Source organism: Tenrec ecaudatus, chromosome X, assembly GCF_050624435.1.
Source record: "Tenrec ecaudatus isolate mTenEca1 chromosome X, mTenEca1.hap1, whole genome shotgun sequence".
NCBI lineage: Eukaryota > Metazoa > Chordata > Mammalia > Afrosoricida > Tenrecidae > Tenrec > Tenrec ecaudatus.
The window spans coordinates 86,561,768-86,577,620 of NC_134548.1; the positions used below are offsets into that span (position 1 = coordinate 86,561,768).

General features: G+C 40.0%; 1 protein-coding gene across 1 annotated transcript; it reads left to right on the plus strand.

Annotated features, from left to right (window-relative positions):
- Positions 1-3,920: 3,920 nt before the first annotated feature.
- On the plus strand, positions 3,921-12,025 carry TBX22 (T-box transcription factor 22). Its single transcript, XM_075539476.1, has 7 exons — positions 3,921-4,018; positions 5,095-5,196; positions 6,908-7,082; positions 7,974-8,138; positions 8,464-8,528; positions 8,890-8,975; positions 11,412-12,025. Exons 1-7 carry the CDS (start codon positions 3,996-3,998, stop codon positions 12,023-12,025), a joined length of 1,230 nt encoding a protein of 409 aa, XP_075395591.1. The 5' UTR covers positions 3,921-3,995.
- The last annotated feature ends 3,828 nt before the right edge of the window (positions 12,026-15,853 follow it).

Below are 15,853 nucleotides of genomic sequence, written 5' to 3' on the forward strand. Positions count from 1 at the left end.
GGGAGCATTTAGGAACTAGAGAAAAGCTGTATGTTTCATCATTGCTACACTACACCCTCACTGGCTTGCCACCTCTCTGCGACCCTTCTCTAAGGGGGTTTCCAGTTGCCTACAGATGGAATTTGGTCTTCACTCCACCTCATTGCCAATGATATGACTTTTTTTGTTCTTTGATGTCTGATACCTGATCCCTTCGACACCTCATCATCATCAGGCTCTTGTGCTTCTCCCATGTTGGCTTTGTTGCCTCTGAGTTAGATGGCCACTTGTTTACCTTCAAGCCTTTCAGACCCCAGATGCTATATATTTCACCACGTTTACTTATGCACCCACTTTGTCTTCAGAGATCATGTTGGGAAGGTGAGTACCATGGAATGCCTAGACTGTAACTCTTAATAGAAGTAGAAGGTCTTTCTCCTGAGAAGAGACTGGTGGTTTAGAACTGCTGGTCTTGTGATTAGCAGGTCAATGTATAACCCACTATGCCACCAGGGCTCCCAACTACACCTTAGTATCACATATATAAGGGAAAGCTGAGGAATGTTTTCCCCAATGGTGTCATTAAACAAATACACAAATGCAAATGGGAATAGAAGTTATGATTATAAAAAAAGAAAGTCACTGAATGCCTAAATAAAATGAATGTAATAAATTTTGAGGAAGAAATTTCTTCTAAGAAAATAAATTATGTCCCCAAATATACAATTTCCTTGATATGCACATATATATCAATCACATCATACAGAAAAGATATTGCAACAGATACATTTTGTTTCATTTTTACAGAAATTTGGCAAGTCAAATATGACAAAATAAAAAAGCCTACTAAAGAAACGACTTCCCAACTGATTACAAGGAGCTACATGTGACCTCCTCCCTGGGGGATGGACAACAGAAAAGGGGGTGAAAGGAGGCGTCGGACAGGGCAAGATATGACAAAATAATGATTTATAAATTATCAAGGCCTCGTGAGGGAGGGGGGAGTGGGGAGGGAGGGGAAAAAAGAGGACCTGATGCAAAGGACTTAAGTGGAGAGCAAATGATTTGAAAATAATGAGGGCAAAGAATGTACAGATGTGCTTTACACAACTGATGTATGTATGGATTGTTATAAGAGTTGTATGAGTCCTTAATAAAATGTTAAAAAAAAGAAACATCTTCCCTTGTCATCCAAGGTACCTATCTTTTAACAGCAAAGTATTCAAGTACAAAAGCATTAAGAGACATTAATTTGAGTACTACACAGTAACTAACATTCTAAAATTAACAAAAGAACCAAAACTCACAAGAAACATATCACTCAACCATCTTGGAACATATTTGGAAGTGAAAGGCCCAGTGAGTCATTTCTGTCATGAATTATAACCCTGCCCTAATGTACATCCATGACTATTCCTCTGAGACTTGTTTCACATTCATAATCCACTCAATTTACTTCTGCAAATCCCCTTTTGTTAGACGCTTGTCCTGGTGACTCAAGTACTGGATTTCTCCTTGCTTGATTAACCAAAATAAAGCTTTCTCTTTTCATTTTCATAGTTTTCTTTTTTCTCCTCCACACTAGGTTTAGGTTGGTAACAAAGTTACATTCCATTTTAAAGAAAGTTGCACTGGCTTTAAATGTCTTCAATGTGTCAGGGTAGAATAGGATTATCTTTCAGAAAAATGCACCAATTGACATTACTGAATATGCAGTCAGCAAAATGCCCTGGGAAATCCGATTTCCTGTTTCTGATGAGAGAGGAGTGTCCAAGTCCCCCAAACACAGGCAAACATCTTACTTCCAATTTGATAGAAACCTTTTGTCTAAGTGGTAGACAAGTCTCTATCTTACAGAAAGAACATTCTTTATCCATTTTAATAAAAAGTATAAGCCAGTTCAAGAAGATATTTCAAAAGGTAATAGAATCTATTAGTTGAGTCCAAGATTTTGATGTTGTTCAGGGTTTATTGGCACCTTTTCTGGTAGCCCTGCAGTCCTTCAGCTGTGTTTGCTGATTAAGTTGTGTTAATGAGAAAAGTCTATGGGTATGAATATTGGACTTTAAGGAACAAGTCTTGAAGGCCTAGTTCTAATCCATAGCAGTGAGCATTTTAGGTGTAGGTTGAGATCTTCTGCACATCCTCCCTTAACCTCTGCATCCAGAGAGAGGCCAAACTGACACTATCTCCCACACAGTTTAAGACCCCCGACTGCAGAGTGAACCTGCCTAGAAATGTTGCATTCTTTTACCTTTTCCTGAAGTCTTTATTGGAGAGCAGAGGCCTTGAGAGACTGCTTTGGTTCTGTTTAGATAATCTTTTCATTTTTGTTAGAAAGTTGGGCCCTAGAGGGCAATCATACACCATGTCTTTGATTTTACAATTTCATGTCAAACAATAGCCTTGTGTTATTTTCCGTGCTGTCTCTCTCTCCTCTCCCTTCCTGCTTGTATGGAACCTCTTTCCACTGCCTTGCTCCCCCATCAGACTCTGAAGTGCCACTCAGGCTTGGTTTTATGCTTCCAACAATTTCCAAAACAAACAATGGAGGTTGCAATCAGCCTGTATTCACTCACTGGAGTGCAACCTTATCTCCCAATCCGAGCAGCCCAGGCTGCTATTGGAGGCAGGTCTGCTCCCTAAAAAGCCTGCGTTTGCCAATCTCTGCACACTCTGCCAGGTCCTGAAAGCAGGGATTTGAGGACGGAGGCTCTACAAATGTCCACTGGGAGGGAGAAGACTGCAAAAGAAAAGAAGTTAAGCTCTTCACTGGTTTGCTGTTTCTCTCCTTTCATTCCGTACATCCGAAGAGAGATACATACGTGTGTATATACAGTTTTTTTTCCTCCAGAAATCATTATTTTGTTTTTGGACTTGGGTATTTTTTTCCAGCTTTCTCACCGTTACCTATCGTCAGTGCTCTCTCTCCCATCTCCTCTCTCCCTCCTTACCCCAGACGCACTTCCATAAACATTGCTGGGCAAGGTTCATTTTGCCTTCTCCAGGGATGGCTTTGAGCTCCAGAGCCCATGCCTTCTCAGTGGAAGTCTTGGTAGGGAAACTCGACAAAAGAAAACTGCCAGAGCCGAGAGAGAAATCCCAGCCTGAGCTCCAGGGAAAAGAGGATGGCAAGGAGTGGAAGAGGTACTGCTCAGAAGGCAAGAAGAGTGAATGGCCTGGTAAGTAACCCTCACAGCCTAATGCCCTTGTTCCTCTGACTTCGCAAACCCGACCTTTGACTTGCTCTGCCTGATTGGCAGTGCTGAGGCTGGGTGGCTTGCCCTGCCACAGGATGCCCTTGTCTAGTTGAAGTGCAGCTGCATTCAGAGCCAGGGTACACCTCGGCTACCAAACTCCTGTGGCAGTTTCTGTTCTTTAAAGGCTGGAAGGCTGCGGTTTCTTTCCGGGAAAGTGGAGGGTCCCCTAAGCTTGTGGAGAATTGAGGCTCCCTTAAGCTCTGAGAAGCACAGAGAACCAGAAGAGGTGGCTGCCCCTTAGGGGAGGAATGATCGCAAGTCCTCAGATCCCTGGGGGAACTAGTTTCCAAATCAGGAAGTCTTCCGGGGAAAATGAGGCTGGGCCGGTCTCAAAATAGCTGCGTATTTTTCCAGAGTGCCAAATGAGCCCTCTTAGCTCATTACAAGGCTCCAGGGGGTGTAGGCAGAAGGTTGGGTATTTGTGGCCAAGGTTTCTAGGAAAGGGACAAACCAGCCTGCCTTTATGCAGGCTCCAGCAAGGTGGTGCTCGAACTGGAAAGCGATCTCAAACCCTTGGCGTCTCTGTGTTTAGCTCAAAAGCGACCCAAACTAGAGCCCTCTGCAATACTGTTCACTGGTGGCGGCAGCAACTGCGGGGGCGGCGGCCGGCGTGCCAAGGACGAAGAGGAATGCGAGGATGATGTTGCGGACAAGGACGAGGATGGCCTCAGCGGAAGTCTGGAAGAGAGAGATGCTATCCACGTGGAGCTTCAAGGATCCGAGCTGTGGAACATATTTCACGACATTGGGACCGAGATGATCATTACCAGGGCGGGCAGGTTTGGCTCTATCCAAGCTGTTCAAGGGCTTCAGGATCAGCCCTGCACAAAATAGGCGCGGGAAATATGCAGTCCCCTACCCACCTGGTAGATAGGGTCCCTGCCTCCACCCTCAAGCTTTAGCAACCTCTACTACCATTCCCCACCTCCCCGACAAGAATTAGAAAGTGTCTGTCTCTTAAGCAATCAGTCCAAGACTTATCTGGCTTAAATTAGTGGTTCACCCTTTCCTTCCTATTCACTGTGACATCAAGAAGTCACTACCCCATATACTACTATCTGTGCAATTTATCCCTAAAAATAGGTAAGTCTAGGCACTTGCCAGATGCCAACCCCACAGGTTTAGGAGAGGATTAGGCCTCTCCTTGTTATCCTTCGAGTTAGCAGTGTTCAATATTCTACCTCACGGCCACTAACTAGCTCCGGGGCCCAGGCCCATTCAGGGGCATCTTTCTCCTAGCCGACCTTGGCTGTGGGGCAAGCTTTTCATGGCAGCTGGGAGATGTGTGTGTGTGTGTGTGTGTGTGTGTGTGTGTGTGTGTGTGTGTGTGCTTTCCTGATCTTAGTCTTTGCCGGGTCTGCCTCACAAAATGTGCTTCCGAATACTGGGGAGGGCTGAAATCTGAAGTCCAGTGTTTCCTTTCTTATTTTCTCCCCTTAGCTTTTTGTTAGAGTAAGGTGACAGAGTGCCAGTACCAAACCTTTAGCTTGCCTTACAGTAAGAATATTTTGGTAAACGCAGAAATCTCGAACTGAATCGGTGACATTTGTTGTCAATTACTTACTTCCGAAGTGGCTTCCAGTTATTGTGACCTAATGAACGGCGGAATGCGACACTGCACTAGCCTCTCATTCATCCCTAGGTGTGTTTGCATTGCAGTAGCCGCTCTATCAATCCGTCTCCTTGACATACAAACCAACAAGTTTTCCGCTTACAGACACTGCCATACCCTAAACTCAGCTTGGGATGGGAAGGTATCCTTGCACTTTGTAGTGGAGTCAGAGTTTCTCTAGGACCCTGCCCCTTCAAGCGTCTCAAAAACCACTCTGATCAGTCCCTGTCTTCTCTCCCACAGGCGGATGTTTCCCTGTGTTCGGGTCAAAGTAAAAGGGTTGGACCCAGGAAAGCAATACTCATTGGCCATTGATGTTGTGCCGGTGGATTCCAAACGCTATAGGTAACTGGGCCATATAAGGGTATTGTAGACCACACATGGGCTGGGGACAGGGACTAAAAATATGAGATCTGTATCTTGAAAAATCCAGCAAGGAGGGAGGGATTTACTTTTCCCTACACTTCTGGAGTTGAATACTCTTGCTCAAGTCTAAGTTTTCAACCGAGGGAAGAGGTGACTTTTTCTCCTTTCCTCGCACTCCTCCAATAGAGGATGGAATTGGAGTTTCAATATAGCAATATCCCAAGCTTCTAGTCTACTGGTTGTTTTACTTTGCTGTGCAAGCTGAGGGGTATGCGTAGCACCATAAGCTCCAGTGACCTAGAGGAAAGCAGCTTGGAGGACTTTTGAGATAAATTCCCCAAACGCAAAGTGGATCCCGGGCTTCTGAGGCCCTGCAGCCCCAGCTAGTACCCCAAAATATGCCCCAATTTGCTACACAAGACTAGACCATTTCAGCAGTTATCATCCTCGTGTTGGTAATTCCTGTCTCCCCAGTTTCTCCAACTGAATTACTCACAATGTCCCCGAGGGTAGGTGTGCACTTTCCTATCGATTTAAAACCATGGTTTAAAGCAAGCTCAAATCGGCGGAATTGGCCTGAAGCTAAAAGGTATTTGGGGAGGCAGCCCAGAGCCAAGGGCCCACAGAACTGCTCTGATTCAGGAGCTTCTAGAGGAGTGTGGGAGCTGCCTGCTCAGGAGAGGTGTGTGCTAGAGGAAGAGGTCAGAGCCTGCCTCTCCTCAGTGCTAGCTGAGAGGGAAATGAAGGCAGCACATGTCAAGAGCCTGCAAGGACCCCAACCTTGAAACGGCAGCATAAGCTGTTTGCTTTTTGAGTGGCCACTGCGCTGAACTTTGGGGAATGCCGCATGCAGCTGCAAAAGATTGATCTTGGAAGCACTCCAAAAACAAGCCTCAGGGCCCCACGAACCCTAATTCATAATAGGATTTGAGATTGGAAGTTTTGTTGGTGAAAGTACTTTCGTGAAGACTGAAGGCTATGGCCTGTGCAGATAGCCACCTCACCCCTCTGTTTCCTGCTGGACACACGTGGATTTTTCCCCCCAGCACTTTTTCCAGTGTATAATGGGTTAAATCAATTTTTTCTCTGGTTCCTGTGAGGAAACGCAAACCAGACTCCCATGTCCCATGACCCTTCACTCGCCCTTGCACTTTATTCCATTTTTGTTGTTTGTTTGAAACCAACTTGTATGTCACTAAAGAATCCAAGTCATTTTAATTTTTACTGTTCCCCCTCTTAGAGCCACTCAGACCAATGTTTAGGTCTGGTGAGTAAGGAATTTTGTGGGTTTTTAAGGCTATGATCCTTCTCTCTGTCTTTCTTAAGTTAGAATTTAACTTATTTTTTTGTTTTATTCATATATATTGAAATTTAATTTCCTTTTCATTTGTAGAATATAATACACACAAAGAAAATCATATCTTATGTAGTTGCACAGCCTATCTTATCAAATCAGTGAGTTGCACATTAAACTCCTTATATGTAGTTCTTTTTTAATTTTGATGACATATGCTTTTTTATCATTGATTTTCTGACCCTGACCATCCTTTTGGAAATCCGGTAGCATCTCTGCCTTGCTAGGAAGGAGCAAAACTTACCAACCTCCCTTTGGACCCGAATTCTGCAGCCTGTCTTCTGTGCTCCTAGCTTTGGTCAACCATGCCTGATGCCATCACCCATACCTTTTCAGATATGTCTACCATAGCTCCCAGTGGATGGTGGCTGGGAGTACTGACCACACGTGCATCACGCCCAGGATCTATGTCCACCCAGACTCACCTTGTTCAGGAGCGACTTGGATGCAACAGACCATCAGTTTTGATCGAATGAAACTCACCAACAATGAGATGGATGACAAAGGCCATGTATGTGAGCATGAGACTTATCTGTCCTCACAAAGGCTCACGCTGTGCTCTCTCAGCAATGTCCAAGTCCTGGGCTGATCAACAAAATAACGGTTTAATCTCCCAGGAGCTTAGTTTAGCATCTAAGATGATTGGGAATGTGGGTGGTGACAGATGGGAGTTTGGGGACCTAAGGAAACCTGCTAAACCAAGATGCCTGGTCTGAGAGAATGGGTGGGGGTGGGGGTGGGGGAATGCTTCCTGGGCTCTCTGCCCACTCATGAAATTATTTTGAACTTTAATAACATTCCCTTAGTCTGTTCTGTCAAATGGGGACCTGTCGTGTGGAGGGATGTGGGGTGTGTTGGAGTGGGGTGCGATGGTGGGAGGATGCAAACAAGGTACCCTGGAAACCTTCCCTCCCACATCTACATACCATAGCCCCTTTTCAGGTAGTATCCACCTTTAGCCTTCTTTCCAGGTACTACTTGCCCCCTAACTTGCCTTGCCCTGTGCCAGTCACCAAAAGACAGAGTAAGAGGCCCACAAAAGTGAAGTAAGTGGGGATGTAGGAAGGTTGTTCTTCAAGTCCAAACCCACCAGTAAACACCCAAGGAGCCATTAGCACGCCATCAGGTCCCAGTGACACTTTTATACCACATGGGCACCTATGTTGGGAAGCAGGAAAGGGCCTGATCTGAAAATGGAATCACTATTCCCCTGTGATAAGGCAGTACCTCTCTACAGAAACCCATTCCTCATAAGGCACTAAATGGCAAGAAAGGGGCTTTATTTGTGGTTACTAGAGAGCCTCTGATTTATCCTTACTTTTGCGTGTGCGTTTACTTGAGGGGGTGGTAATGAGAGTGGGAACAACATTCGGAGGGCAGCATTTGACCATTTCACCTCCAGATCATTCTGCAGTCTATGCATAAGTACAAGCCCCGTGTGCACGTGATGGAGCAGGACAACAGGGTTGACCTGTCCCAGATTCACTCCCTGCCTACCGAAGGAGTTAAAACATTTTCCTTTAAAGAAACTGAGTTCACCACAGTGACTGCCTACCAAAACCAGCAGGTAAGGAAAGAACAGTATTGCTCCAGAGGGAAAAGTGGGATGGAGGCAAGATGCACTTTATGGATTGTGTTTTGCACCACTGAAAGCCTTCATCATTCGGATGCATTTTCATAAAGGCAAATTTGATTCTGAATTGTAGAACTATCCTTAGAAAGGAGAGCAAATCAAGGTGGCCAGGAGTTAATCATTCCAAATTTGATTCAGCAATATGCTTACATGTACATAAAGTTCTGTATTACAAGCTAGAAAGTGGTTGTAACCATGATAAGTAATGGTGACAATGTTATTACTGAAAGCACTGACTTTATGTCTTTTGAATTCCTAGATTACAAAACTGAAAATAGACAGAAATCCTTTTGCTAAAGGATTTAGGGATCCTGGAAGAAACAGGTAAGCAACGCATTAGCTATCATGTCTGATATTTATGCAGCAATTTTCACGAATTAAAGATAAAGAAACTGAGATTCACAGGCTCAGAGACCTGCTTACACATCCAATAAGTAGTAGGAATGAAGCTCAGATGTTTTGTCTCCAAAACCTTGCCACCTCCTTCCCCCATCAATATTTCAGGTAATCCTTATTCTAGATTTCTAGGATCAACTGGATGTTATTCAGAAGTCTTCCTATAGTAAAAAAAAAAAAACATTTTAGACCATTACTCCTAAACCTATAGCAAAACCAAAAGTTTATATAAATGATTACTTTCAGGAATTAAATTCTGGCATTACTGAAAGTTGAGTTTCTTTTGTAGGGGTGTATTGGATGGTCTGTTAGAGACCTACTCATGGAGGACTTCTCTCACTCTGGATTTTAAAAGCTTTGCTACAGACACACCAAGTAAGCACATTTCTAGCCTTAAGTTTAAATTTTTTATGTGTTTGTAATCTATCACCAACCAGAACCCTTGTGAAAAACACTGTTGTTATGTCAATTTTGTAATGACTCCTGATGTCAGAGTAAATCTATCCTTAAGATTTCTAGGCTGAATTTTTATAGGAGCAAATTGCCGTGTCTTTCTCCAGCAGAACAACTGAGTGGGTTCAGCTCACCACCCCTTTGATTAGTAACCCAAAACTTAACTATTGCACCACCACAGGGAAATGAGCACATATTAGAAAATGTATGTTCCCAAGCAGTGTGTGCATGTACTTACTATGATGGGTAGGTTAGGCACAAAGGGAGCAGAGGGTAGCTGGTCTGAAGAAAAAGAGCAGAGTTGTGGTAGGAATGGATTAACTGACTTCAGTCTTCCTGAGTTGTCTTATGTCTTGAGATCTCCAGGGCTCATCTGGATTCATCAGCATCTCACTCATATTCTTTGGGATCGGAATTTTGTGCATGGGTGGCCATATTTTAGATATTTTTAAAACATTTTCAATTTTGTGAGAAACTCTCAGCACACATTCCAGTAAAGTACACCATTATTTAGGTATGATTTTCCTTTGGCTACACAGAAAATAATGAAAACAGCACTAAGTCATCAAAATTAATTTAATTTCTACCAGCATTTTTAAAGTATTTGTAAAGTGTATGTTTTCAGGTGGTGTACACATGTCTAAATAATAATCAGATAAGGCGTGATTTCTGGTGCAGGACTGTAACAATAAATGAGTCTTCATTTGCAAGCAGCATAACATTATTTACTTCTGTCTTTAATCCATTGAAGTTGTTTGTCCTTGAATATTAATTTGAAGATAAAATTATTGAGTAAATTATTCATATTATAGTTAAATTGACCATTATAGGACTCCATAGTAATCAGCTGAAATGTAAATAGCACAAGTCTAGTCATTTGCTGAAAACAGTTCACTGAATTTACAGCATTGATGAGGTTTAGGGAGTTTCATATCAAAATATGAACCATTATTTGACAGTATCACTTGAGATAATTATACATAGGTAGCATGTTTTTAAAATAGCCAGGTCAGAGTGTATTAATAATGAAACCAGTAAAGATTATCTCAATTGTAAAAGTTTAAATACACCATCTTCTTAATTGTTTAATATGTCCAGAATAATCTCATTTTTCAAAGAAAAGGGTCCCAATTTTAAAAACAATATTTTATTATTTTATTGCAGGGATAATTGCTGCTTATTGATAAAGGTTTAGGTTGTATCTACCTACTGAAAATAGCTAAGACAAATGACAGCAACACCAAAGCAAGCAAAACCACTTTATCAAATTCAATCAAGAGCAAATTGTCTGATTGAATTAAAAACAAAAACCTTAGAGTTCAGATTTTCCTGTTCCTTATGATTATTCCTAATTTTATAAATTGTAGATAACTATGAAAGATCACTTGACAATATCAAAATGAACATTTTCAGTCTCATCTGGGTGTTTCCTTGTTCTGAAAATTTATCTTTAATTCTTCATATGGTGCACCATGAGAGAGAGACTCCTCCTTAGTTATTTCAGAAAAGAAAACTATCTATTTCTTTTATATGTGCGATTTTCATTTCTGTAATATCAGTTTCCAGTTCACTGACTTTTACCAGACTGGATCCCTGGTGGCTTACTGGGTTACATGTTGGGCTGCTAATCCAAGGGTCAGTAGTTTGAACCCACCCGTTGCTCCACAAGAGAAAGTTGAGGCTTTCTACTCTAGTAAAGATTTATAACCTTGGAAATCCAAAGTGGCAGCTCTACTCTGTCCTATAGTGTCGCTACGAGTCAGAATTGACCCTATAGCAGTGTATTTTGTTTTGTTTGAAAAGCCTAGTGCCATCAAGTTGCTTCCAAGTCATAGAATATCTGTACAACAGTGTAGGCTATACCCGAGGCACAGTGGCTGGTATTTCCAAACTACCTGTCTTTTTGGTCGTAGTTGCGTCCTTTGACCACTCACCACCAGGGTTCCTTTATCAGACCAAATCATGTATAAATCCCCAAAAACCAATTTATTCAGCTCAGTCAATTACTCATGTTAGTAAAATTTTTATGTTTAAAAAATAAAATGCTAGTTCCACTTGTATATATAATTGAATCGAGCTGGCACTATAATTAGACTTCTTTTGTAATTCATTAGCTAAATATAATTCAACTTCCTACCAAAGTCCTTGAGATTAGTAAATGTTCAATGTGTGATACATCAGAGTAGTTCTAGTATGATTCAATTTTGGTCAGGATAATAACTATGTCTTTTCCAAAAGAAACTAAAAGAACTATGAACTGAGAATGCTTACAGAATAGAATAGAAATGCTATACGAATGATCACTAATTCAGTAGGAATATGAAGTTCATTATTCATTGCCTGGATTGTCATTCACAGGTGGATTCAGTGGCTCATCTCCAGTGACTTCTAGTGGAGAGCCTCCCACTCCTTTGAATCCCATACTTTCTCCACCTTGCTCCCCGCCTACGTGTTACTTACCTCCAAACTGCCTTGGAATGTCCTGTCTGGAGGCATCTCTGCACAATATCAATCTGCCTCTTTGCTACAAGATTTACCCAGCTAATTTTTGGCAACAGCAGTCTCTTGTCTTGCCTTTTTCTGAAAATTTATCAAGCAGCAACACTCCACAGTCTTTAGTCCCACTCATAATGCACATGCCCATGTTATCTTCCCTGGGGGCCACTCATTCAAAAAATGATTTATCTGAAAACTTCAGTGGACAGTGGCTAAAAGTGCCTAATTCTGTCAATCAAATATTGCATACATTAGAGACACCTAGATACATTTCCCCCAAAACCTCCATTGCTCAGAAAGTATTTGGTTGTTCTTTCTACCCTTCCTATGGACTTTATAGGTACAAATTCCCTATACTACCTAGACTGGTAAATGGTGCAGACCACCCCAAAATGAATGATGACAGTCAATTTTCTTTTCGAGAAGGCAAAGGGAATCATGCTTATTGGCATCCAATAATTGACCACTGTGTTTAATGGTATATTCATATTCCTAAACTAATTACATGTAAGCATGTGCTTTCTTTATTTGTAGCTAAAGAAATGTCATCACTGGAGAGTATTGCTATGCTACGCATTTAAAGTGCTTTCCCAAATATTCTTAAGAAGTTGTTTATAATATTCAATGTATACTATAAGAATCTTTCATTGATGTGACTGTGGGCTACAAAATACACTCAGTGAATACATTGTTTGATATGATAACCTACTACTGAATATTGACGCTAGATGACTTGGTCTCAAATTATAATGAAACCAGTTTACCATGCCAACTGTCTCATACATTGACTCTGCCCAATAGAAGATAGATTTAATTTCTCTAAGAACAAAGGAAGAGTTTGGGTTTTAATATTAAAACTGGCTTTACTGTAGTTATCTATCTTGTAGCTGTTAAATAATCCACAAATCTTAATTTTTAAGATGTAAATAAGGAAAACATTTTTTCAGTATTATTTTAATTCACCTTTATTGTCAAAAGACAATTTTATAATGGAGAAACTCAAGATCAAATGGGAAGTAAAACATTCAAAATGCATTTGATCTTCGATTTCCTTTTATCATTTGGATTATTCCTAGGTAAAGATTATATACTTATTTTTTTAAAATCTGGCATTTTCTACAAAGCATACAAAAATTATGAAAGCTTTCTAAGAAAACTTAGAAATTAAGATTTTAAAGGAGAAATGTATTTAAGTCTATAAATATGAAAATTTCATTAAATTAGTAGAGCTTAATTTCACTATTATATATCAGTCATTGGGTCACTGAATCAGAATTGACTCAATGGTAGTGAGTGTATCAGTCATAGTAAATTAGTAATGAATAGCATAAATAAATATTCTAGTTTTTTTAAAAAAATTCTAGTTTTATTTCAATAACTTGAACATTTTCCTCTCAGTAGGCTCTAAATTATCTGAAAATAAGTGTGATGCATAATCTAGATATAACCTAAAGATCTTTAAAATTAATCCTATTTTGATGTTTATGTCCATACTTAGTCATTTTCTTAAGCCAAGGCCTTTCATGACTTCACAAGTGACAAACCAGCCAAACTGGTAAGCTGCTTTTCTAAATTTTCCAACACAATTTAGGATAACATAGTATTCGTTACTTTTCTCCAAGTAGTTATTTCTATCTAAATGTGCCTTATAAATGTGCTTTCATACATATGCATTGAAATTTTTATATCCTTTTTTCTTAAGGGTAGAGACAGATACAAGTTTATTTTTGTGTAGTCCAAAAGAGAAAAGTTGCAGGCTAACTTTAACGGGCAAAGTAAGTTATGAGTTCTCATTTTTGAATGGCAGTGCCCATTTCAGATTATTGTGTTTCTTGTTGTTAGGTTCCATCAAGTCAGTTCGAACTCATAGCAACCGTATGCACAACAGAACGAAACACTGTCGGGTCGTTCACCATCCACAGTTGTTCTTGTGTTTGAGCCCATTGTTGCAGCCACGGTGTCGATCCATCTTGTCAAGGTTTTCCTTTTTTTCAATGCCCCTTTTCTTTGCCAAGCACAAAGTCCTTTTCTCCTGATAACATATACAAAGTACATGACATGAAGTCGTGCAATCCTGACTTCTAAGGAGCATCCTGACTGTACTTGTCCCAAGACAGGTGTGTTTGTTCTTTTGGAAGCCCATAGAGCTGCCAGCACGGTAATATTAATGCACAGAGCGTGCTTCAGATTTCCTTACTCAACGTCCAACCTTCACATGCATATGAGGTGATTGAAAATACCATCGTCTTTGGTACGGCACACCTTTGTCCTCAAAGTATCATCCTTGCTTTTTAAGACTTTAAAGAGATCTTGTACAGCAAATTTACATGATGCAGTTTTCTTTGATCGCTTTACTGCTACTTCCATGAACAATGACTGTGTATCCAAGCAAGATGAAATCCTTGAAAACTTCAATCTTTTCTACATTTATCATGATGCTACCCATTGATCCAGTTGTGAAGATTTTTATTTTTTACATTGAGTTTTAATCCACACTGAAGGCTGCAGTTCTTGATCTTCATCAGCAAGTGGTTCAAGTCCTCTTCACTTACAGCAAAGTTGTGTCACCTGTGTATCACAGGTTGTTCATAATCCTTTCTCTAATCTTGATGCCTCATTCTTCTTCATATAATCCAGCTTCTCTGATTATTTTATCACCATACAATTTGAATAAGTATTACAAGACAATGAAGCCCTAACACACACCTTTCTTGATTTAAAGCCATGCAGTATTTCCTTGTTCTGTTCACATAACTGCCTCTTGGTTCATGTACAGATTATCATGAGACTTATTCTGAGGATTTATGCAGGAGATCCTCATTTATTGACAAAAGAAAGTATTTAGCTGAAAAATCCAGAACACTTTAGAGTAATTTTAATAACTACATAACAGAAGGCTTTAATTTTGTAGCTGCTCTAGAGTACATATGTCCAATACTTTTATTATATTTCATATAATTTTGCCATATATTATCCGTATAAAACTGATAATACTATATTAATAATGGTGATTGATATAAAGGAGCAAATATTTAAATGCTGGAAGCTAGAAATTTATTTTTCATTCCCTTATATAATGTTCATAATCTGTAATTTCATATTTTTAATTAAAGAAGTAGCCAATGTGGATGACAGTGGGAACCCAAGATATATTTGTGGAAACTACATAGGAAATGAGCCCCTGGTGCTCTCCATCTCTCCTTAATTGAGGGATGGTAGGAAAGTGGTTACTAAAGAGAGTGCATTGGAGAGATGCGCATAGAAGATCAAAAGGGATAAACCTGACTGGAAAAGGTGAAATTTTGTCAATTGATCCCTTTTCTGATGCACGCAGGACCTAATCTGGTTTTCAACATTTTCTGTATTTTTGCTTTGTTTTTTTTGTTTATTTGTTCATGTTAGGGTTTATCTCAGAGGTGTTGTGTCATTGAGGGTTACCCTCTTGAAGTTGTGATATATATATATATATATATATATATATATATATATATATATATATATATATATATACATATATATATATATATTTGTTTTTCAGTATATGAAACTTAAGATTGGTGAACCTATAGGGAAAGGAAGTAGAATAATGGTTTCAGGTGGGTGGGGTGGGGGTAGGATGGGTAGCCCAGTGGTGGGTGGGGGGTAAAAGGGAGCTGATATCAAGGAATCCAGGAAGGAAAATTATGTTTGGAAACTGATTGTGGCAGCAATTGTACAATACTGCTTGATGAAATTGAACTGTAGAATGATATGTGTATTAACTCCCAATTAATAATAAAATTTTAAAAAGAAGTAGACAAGATAAAAATTTTCATAGATATTTAGACTTGAAATAGACCTCCAGAGATCCATTAAGCAATGTCTTGTTCCTATGAAAATTATGCACATACAGAAAGAACTAAATAAAAAGGAAGAAGAATAAGAATATTTAGTGCCCATATCATTGCCTGTTGAGGAATTTTTTACTCCCAAAATGGTGATACTAAATGCCAGTAACTTGGGAAATGAGTGCTATGGTTATAGGATAAATACAAACCAAAACAAAAATGCAATGAAATTCTATCCATCCTCAACCTGTTGTCCACGCAACTCCTGCTCTTGGCGACCTCGTGTATGTCACAGTGGAACTGTGCTCTCTAGTGTTTTCATGGTTGAGTTTTGAGAGGTAATTTGCTAACTTTTTCTTCAAAGACACTTCTGACTAGATTTAAGCCTTTGGATCCATTTTTGTTTGTTTCTTTCTTAAACAGTTGTATTGGCATTTCATCCACATATGATACAATTCAATAGTTCTACCATGTAAA